Raw genomic sequence first — 8,895 nt, forward strand, 5'->3', positions numbered from 1 at the left:
GTAGTCTTTGTGGTCAATGTCAAGTTTATGGGAATCCTGGTTCTACTTTATCGAGACTGCATCTAAAACCTCTCAACATACTTAAACGGACTTTCTTAAATTAAATTCAAGTTCAAGACCTGACTCAAAAGAACGCAAATGATATAAATAAGCAGATGCACAAAACAAAACTGGTTCATCCAGAATAGTTTGTTGTTTCTCACAAAATACTAGAGTAGGAGATTCATTGCGATTTACTAACATAGTGGGAATTGTTCCAATTAAGCATGAATATTTAGTGGGTGCACTGATATATACTGTTTCCATTGTATAAAACAATGAAATTAAATAGAGATGGGGTTAAAAGGAATGAACCAGTATTCGTAGATGTTGTGAAGGGAATAAATGCGCTTGCGTAGTTGTGGAATTTTTTTTATCATCAGTCTAGAGTAAACCACAACAGATAAAGGAGCCTGTTTGTCCTCATAGCAAAAATCCTCAGTTTCACTATGGAGATCAATCTGGGATTCAAAAGTTCTTTGATAGTTGTAAAGAAGTAAGGAAGACCATTTTAATGGAAACTTGGAAACATTGAAGATTTATGATAGTAACAGAATCCTGTGGAAGAATCAAGATTTCGTTTGTGATAGTAATATAATCCGATTTATCTATCTATTTTGCAGGTTCATTTTCCACAAATTTCAACAAGCCCGACTTGATACCCGGAAATATGAAGTCATTACAACCAACTGTGGACATATTAGAGGAGTTAAGCGCATTAATGCTTGCCATAAAAATCACAACTACTATGCCTTTGAAGGTATACCGTATGGCAAGCCTCCTGTGGATGAATTAAGATTTCGTTCCCCTGAGCCCATTGATCCCTGGAAGGGAATTCTTAATTGTACGCAATCCAAACCAAAACCTTTGCAAGTTAACATCTTCACCGGTCTAACCGAAGGCTCCGAAGACTGTTTATATTTGAATGTTTATACAAAAAAGGTAGGATGGATATGAGTTAGAGAAGATTTTGTTGGGACAACGGAACCTTCATTCAAGTAGAAGTGAAGTCGCGAACAACTGGTAGGAGGTTTGTTACGGTGACAAGAAGATTCAGGTTACCCTTTCTCATGTCGGCTGACATACACCTAAGGGTATGGTTATACTAGCAAATATCTTCCCAAAGTGAGTGTCAATTTTTTTTCCCCGAAGCACCGTTGAAATATCTGTAAACCGTTTTTGGAAAATATTCTTATCGCAATGTAATAAATCCAAACCGTTTGCTGGTTTGGCTGTGGCGACTGTCATGCTAGTCTTTTTGAGTAGTTATCCAGTCATTTTCTTATCTGGGTCATCCCATAGTATTTTCGACACCCTTCCGACCGTTGCATTAGTCCACATCCCGTGCCCGTTCATCCAACTCGACCCGCGGTGCTCTATTGGTATTGTATTCTCTAAGTTCATTTTCTGGCATGTCCTGGCCAGAGATGGTCTGTATCAAACTTTTTTAGGTTTGCGACTGTCGCAAAGTTGTAAACGTCACATACGTGTCGTAAATGTAGAAAAAGTAACAAAAGTCGCAAACTCAAAATACTTTAGTCGCGTCAGCTAGGCAGCAAATTCGATGATATCCAAGACGATGGTATGTGCGAAGAGAAGGTTTTAGTCCCCACATTTTCCGTATTGCCTTTTGCACGAGTACAGGGTAACCGTGGATTTTCTTGTCCTTTATTAGCTTTAAGTTCAGTCTCCTGTCCAATATAACCCCAAGGTATTTTGCACACCCACCAACGGGAATTTCGATACCACCTAAGAAAATAGACTTGACCATGGAAAAACTTTCACAAATTTCTGCAGAAACTCACAGCGAATGTCAAACTAAATTAAAAAAGGTTCAGAATTTCTTCTATTCAAAATTAGGTTTTCTACAGTAGGTTTACAACTTTTGCGACATACGTATTATACCGTCGCAAATGTATGTTGCAAAAGTCACAGTTTGTGACAGGCCAACCCTGGTCCTGGCATCCATATGATACGGATCCTGCAGTATTACGAGTATTCGTTGATCACGCTTTTGCATTGCAATACGGTGTGCGATCGAACCATAATATTTTCTATTGCCTTCATTGAAGGTACTCTCATGCATCTTCGATTCCCCGGATTCCGACACCTTTTAGAGACCACCGCTTGTCGAAAACAATCTCTTGTATCTCAAATACTCTCTTTTTCTTTACAGTTGAGTACCAAGGAAAGTCCCTTACCGGTTATGGTTTGGATCTATGGCGGAGGCTTTCAAATTGGAGAAGCCAATCGTGATTTCTATGGGCCTGATCACTTTATGACACAGGATTGTATAGTGGTAACCCTAAACTATAGAGTGGGAGTATTTGGTAACTATCATTGGCAACCCATTCACAATAGGCTTGAAATCTACTAAAGTAGATTTGAAATCTATTTCTTTAGAAGCCAAATGAAAGTTGAATCTAGTTACAGTAGATTTTGAAAGTTTAATGTGATTGAGGTATAAAAAATTCTTGGAAATACCACGATATTAATTTTATCTCCTAACATCCCTTTCAGGATTCCTATGCTTGAATGATCCCAAAATAAAAGTACCTGGTAATGCTGGTATAAAAGATCAAGTCTTGGCTTTAAGATGGATTAAGGAAAATATTTCACATTTTAATGGTGATCCCAATAATATAACAGTTTTTGGTGAAAGTGCTGGTGGAGCATCCACACACATTCTAATGCTGACACCTCAAACCGAAGGACTTTTCCATAAAGCTATAATACAATCCGGATCAGTACTAAGTCCCTGGAGTGTTACTAAGAAACATGATTGGGGTTATAGATTGGCTTGTCATCTGGGCTATAATGGGGATGACCGTGATTGCAATGTCTATGAATATTTGATGAAACAAAATCCCCGTCGATTGGCTACAAGTTCTGGCTGTCTACTTTCCAAGGAGGATTTGGTGGAAGATAATCTTTTTTGTGCTTTTGTCCCGGTGGTTGAACCATACTTATCCAGTGATTGTATAACAAATAAACCATTTGAAGAGCTACTCGTAAATGCTTGGAGCAATCATATTCCCCTAATTATAGGGGGCACTTCAGCAGAAGGTCTATTCCATTACCAATTTGTTATGAAACACAAAACTTTGCTTGAAAACTCTAAAGGCCTACGTCTTGATCACTTGCTTCCGGATGAGGTTAAACATACCAAAGTGGCTGAAGATATGCTAGCCAATTTTAAAAAGGAATATTTCGGTGGAAAAACTCCAACATACAAAGATCACCTCTTTGAATATCTGGACCTAATGGGTCATCGATCTTTTTGGCATCCCATTTATAGAACTATAGAAGCTCGAAGAGCTTATGCCTCCCAAGTAGCCACTTATTGCTATTACTTTGACTGCGTTTCCCCCACTTTTAATAATTATTCTAAAATTCTTTGTGGTGACCTAGACTTCAAAGGTGGCGTTGCCCATGGAGATGATCTGTGTTATTTGTTTCACAGCATGGTTTCGAGTAATGTGATACCTAGCCATTGGGAATACAAATCTATTGAAAGAATGATTGCTATGTGGTATAACTTTGCTTTATCTTCGAATCCGAATTGTGAAGAAATATCATCAATCACATGGGAGAGTGTGGAAAATTCAGACAATCGAAAATCTCTTGAATGTCTACATATTAAGGAAGTAGTGGAATATAGCAGACTACCTATTTGTGAAAAACTTAAGTGTTGGACTAAATTCTGTAGCAGTAATATTTAGTAGTAGAAATAAAAGTTAAAATTTAAATAAATGGAAAAAAGTCCTAACACTAGTGTTCCAAAATATAACCAGAAAAAGTCAAATTTTGGTGCGCTTTATAGGATGGTGGCAGTATTGACCAGAAAATGATGCGAATCGTTACGTGACTATAAATGGTGAGCGCTATGGTGAGACGATATCCAACTTGTTTGCCCAAAATGCAAGACCTTGACTTTCATGACATGTGATGTCACATACAACACAGCAAGCGTAACAATGGAGTTATCGAGAAGCGAGTTCCTTTCGGTACCGGTCGGCTAGATCGTGCGATTTAAGGCCTTTTTACTACTTTTTTGTGGGGCTAAGTTAAAGCTAATGCCTTTACAGACCGCTTCAATGACGCAAAGCATTTATTCGTAAGATACCGGCTGAAATATTGGAAAGAGAATTCTAAAATTGGACTAATCGTATGGAACATTTGAGGCGCAGTTGCGGGTAGTCTTTGCGTAAAATAATTTTAAATTATATGAACCATACTATCGATTCAAATAAAGATTTCATGCATTATTCTGAACTTTATGTGTTTTGTTTTGAAAAATGTCCATATAGCTCTTAAAAAATTATTGTTTACCTACATCTCGTACCAAATTTCAACCGGAACGGATGAAATTAATTTCTTCAAGATACTCAGGCGGAGAAATTTTGGGATCTGTTTTTACTGTCAACCGTTATGAACCAAGTTTTACGCGCTTGTTAAAGGGCATATACTAAGTCGAAGTCAAATCAGGGGATCAGTTTATATGGGGGCAATATATAAGTATGGATCAATATGGAAACATTTTGCATGGTGGTTACATGGAATGTATTACCAAATTTCGGTCGGATATAATAAAATTTGCCTCTCCGAAAGTCTCTGGAAGTCAAATCTGGAGATCGGTTTATATGGGGACTACCCAGCAAAAAATACTTCAGCAGTAAGACTCTAGTTTATGATCATTCCTTTACGTCATTGCAACCAATTCATGCAGTATGGATGCATAAAAGGTAGTGCTGTTTTCCTTCACGCCAATAATGCTATTCTCAAGATTATCATCTCTTCTGAGCAATAGCTCTATTATTATAATAATACAATATCTTTATTATTATAATGAGCAATTATATCAGCGCTATGTAGAAGCTGCTCTAAATCGGGACATCGCCCAAAAAATCAGCGCTGATTCGGTTGTTTTGTAAGCAGTTGGTACTGCCTCTCTCCCTTACAATCCTGGTGAAATAGTGCTCCATTTTTTGATGGGTATGTATATTTAAGGGCAATATTAGCCAATTAATGCATATTTGTTAGAGAGGATACACTTACGTCAGGTAAAAAAATTTCAACACAATCGGATAAAATTTGCTCTTCCGAAAGACAAAACTAGGGGGAGCTATAACTAAAACTGCTCCGATATGGTCCATTTCCAATACCATCCGAACAAAGTTTCATGTCGGAAGCTTGTTTCGTTCAGAAATTGGGGTGATTTCAACAGATAGATGAAGGGACGGACATCTCTAAATCGATTCAGTACTTCACCATGACCCAGAGTATATACCATACACTTTATGGTATCTGAGACCAATATATCGGTGTGTTGCCAACGGAATGATGAAGGTAGTAAACCCCCAATCCTATGGTGGAGGGTGTAACAAGAGGCACAACATGGCAAAAAGGTGACCCAAAAGTGACTCAAAGCATTATCACATCATCAGATTGAACAAGTAAGGAAAGTCTAAAGTCGAGCGGGGCCGACTATATTATACCCTGCACCACTTTGTAGATCTACATTTTTGATATCATATCACATCCGTCAAATGTGTTGGGGGCTATATAAAGGTTTGTCCCAAATACATACATTTAAATATCACTCGATCTGGACAGAATTCGATAGACTTCTACAAAATCTATAGACTCAAAATTTAAGTCGGCTAATGCACTAGGGTGAAACACAATGTTAGTAAAAAACAAGTATATACGGCCGTAAGTTCGGCCAGGCCGAATCTTAAATACCTGCCACCATGAATCAAATATTAGGGTTTCCTTTGAAATTTCAGGGGGGTTTGAGGACAAATCAAGCAGAACAGTTCAGCCAGTATACTTCCCGAAGATAAATTTAATGATTTTACCTATGAAGACTATATCAGATTCTGGATTTGTAAGAACCATTTTTGTTTGAGTTTTAGAGGAATCATTAACATCTCTTGTAAGTGTGCAAGAAAATTATAAAATAACGTCTTGATTTCAAATCTTAAATCTGTAGATTTTCACCCGCGAAGTAAAATCTGGAAGTTTTACATTGAGTTTCAAGCAATTTTCAAGATCGGTGCGCCTTCTATACTCTCAAGAAGTGAAATTTTAGGCAAATCGGATAAAAACTACGGTTTCTAGAAACCCAAGGAGTTAAATCGGGAAATCGTTTTATCGGGGGCTATACTAAAACATGGACCGATACTCACCGTTTTCGGCACACTTTTTATGGTCTCAAAATAATTCTAGATTTCGAATTTGATGCAAATTGGATAAAAACTACGGTTTCTAGAATCCCAAAAAATAAAATCATTTCTTGCACACCTATTTATAGTCCTAAACAACCTCCAACAACCACGGTTTCTACAAACCCAAAAAGTTAATTCGGGAGGTCGGTCTATGTGGGTTCTATACTAAAACATTGGCCGATACTCAACTTTTTCGGCGTATCTCTTTATGGTCCAAAAATAATTATAGATTTCGAATTTCATGTAAATTGGATAAATACTACGGTTTTTATAAACCCAAGAAATAAAATCCGGAGAACGGTCTATATTGGGGATATATCAAAACGTGAACCTATACACGCCCTTTTCGGCACACATCTTTATGGTCATAAAATACCTCTAGATTTCCAATTTCAGGCAAATTGGATAAAAACCACAGTTTGTATAAGTCCAAGAAGTAAAATCGGGAGATTGGTCTATATGGGGGATTTACCAAAACAGGACCGATACTCACCATTTTCGGCACACCTCTTTATTGTAAAAAAATACCTCCAGATTTCCAATTTCAGGCAAATTGGATAAAAACTTCGGATTCTAGAAGCCCAAGAAGTAAAATCGGGAAATCGGTCTATATGGGGGCTATACCAAAACATGGACCGATACTCACCATTTTCGGCACGCCTATTTATGGTCCTAAAATACCTCTACACGCTCACAAAAAATCGCTTCTGTAACATATACTCCCAAACATATTTTGCTTCAAGCATATACATTTTTGGGTATTGCCCAAACATTTATATGTTTGATCTCTTCCAATATATAATATGTTTGAAAGCATATTGGTCTAAACAATATATGTTTGGGTAGTCTAAGTTCCAAACATTTTGTATTTTTGCATCCAAATTCAATAATGTTGTCTTCCAAAAAACAATATGTTATTATGTGACCATATAATATGTTTGGAAGCATTTTGCATCCAAAAATATTATATGCTTAAAAACAATTCTCCAAAACAATATTGTGCTCAAAATTTTATTTATTTATTTATATATTTACAATCATAATGAATTATGAAAATAAACAGGTAATATAGGTGCTAACAACATAGGTTTTCGACCTGAATGCTCAAAATTTTGTTTCTGCCCAATTGTATATTCCCCGACATCTTTCTCACTTCCACGAGATTTTTTAGTTCTTAGCAGCTTTTTCTGTAATACAAACATTGTAGAAGAAATTAATCAATTTTATGATTTTTTTTATTTTAATTTTACCTTTTGCCGGACGGGGACTCGAACATCGGACCACACAGTTTGTAAGGATCAAAGAAGTAGCTGATCAATTGCCCAAGGAAAAATAAAATGTTAATTTTGTAATAACAAGCAACAACCACCAACTTAATTCAATATCGCTCCCTGTTAAATAGCGCTCCAAGCTACTAAACACATATATGTTAATAGGCTATTTCTAAATTAATATATGTTTGCATTCAAGCATATTATATTTACAAACATTTTATGTCCCAAACATAATATGTTCTAACATATTAACATATATGTCCCAAACATGTTATGCTAGTTTATGAACATTATATGCTTGCACTCAAAAATATTGTGTTTAAAAATTTGTGTTCCAAACATATAATGTTTATAGCCAAACATATGAAAAACAGTCTTTTTCAACCGTGTAGATTTCCAATTTCAGGCAAATTGGATAAAAGCTACGGTTTCTATAAGCCCAATACCCAAAATCGGGAGGTCGGTTTATACGGGGACCATACCAAAACATGGACCGCTGCTCACCATTTTTGGCACACCTCTTTATGGTTCTAAAATACCTCTAGATTTCCTATTTCTGGTAAATTGAATAAAAACTGCGGATTCTAGAAGTCCAAGAAGTGAAATCGGGAGACCGGTTTATATGGGGGCTATACCAAAACATGGACCGATACTCACCATTTTTGGCACACCTCTTTATGGTCATAAAATACCTCTAGATTTCAAATTTCAGGCAAATTGGATAAAAACTACGATTGCTATAATCCCAAGACGAGCTTGTGCAAAATTTCAGCTTGATTGTTTCATTATTGAAGACTGTAGCGTGATTACAACAGACAGACAGACGGACATGGTTATATCGTCTTAGAATTTCTCCCTGATCAAGAATATATATACTTAATATAGTCGGAAATCGATATTTCGATGTGTTACAAACGGAATGACAAACTTATTATACCCCCGTCACCATTCTATGGTGGTGGGTATCAAAATATGGGAAACATTTAAATCTGAAACAAACGAAACTTCGCAAAAGTTTATTTATGATTTATCGCTCGATATATATGCATTAGAAGTTTAGGAAAATTAGAGTCATTTTTATAACTTTTCGATTAAGTAGTGGCGATTTTACATGGAAAATGTTGGTATTTTGACCATTTTTGTCGAAATCAGAAAAACATATATATGGAAGCTATATCTAAATCTGAACCGATTTCAACCAAATTTGGCACGCATAGCTACAATGCTAATTCTACACCCTGTGCAAAATTTCAACTAAATCGGAGCAAAAAATTGGCCTCTGTGGTCATATGAGTGTAAATCGGGAGAAAGCTATATATGGGAGCTATATCTAAATCTGAACCGATTTCAAT

The 8,895-nt window shown here is 36.4% G+C and overlaps 1 protein-coding gene across 1 annotated transcript; it reads left to right on the top strand.

Moving 5' to 3' along the window:
* Positions 1-439: 439 nt before the first annotated feature.
* On the top strand, positions 440-4,256 carry LOC142220095 (esterase B1-like). The gene is made up of 4 exons (XM_075289024.1): positions 440-535; positions 663-981; positions 2,216-2,369; positions 2,560-4,256. Exons 1-4 carry the CDS (start codon positions 489-491, stop codon positions 3,759-3,761), a joined length of 1,722 nt encoding a protein of 573 aa, XP_075145139.1. The 5' UTR covers positions 440-488; the 3' UTR covers positions 3,762-4,256.
* The last annotated feature ends 4,639 nt before the right edge of the window (positions 4,257-8,895 follow it).

This window comes from Haematobia irritans, chromosome 1, assembly GCF_050003625.1.
Source record: "Haematobia irritans isolate KBUSLIRL chromosome 1, ASM5000362v1, whole genome shotgun sequence".
NCBI lineage: Eukaryota > Metazoa > Arthropoda > Insecta > Diptera > Muscidae > Haematobia > Haematobia irritans.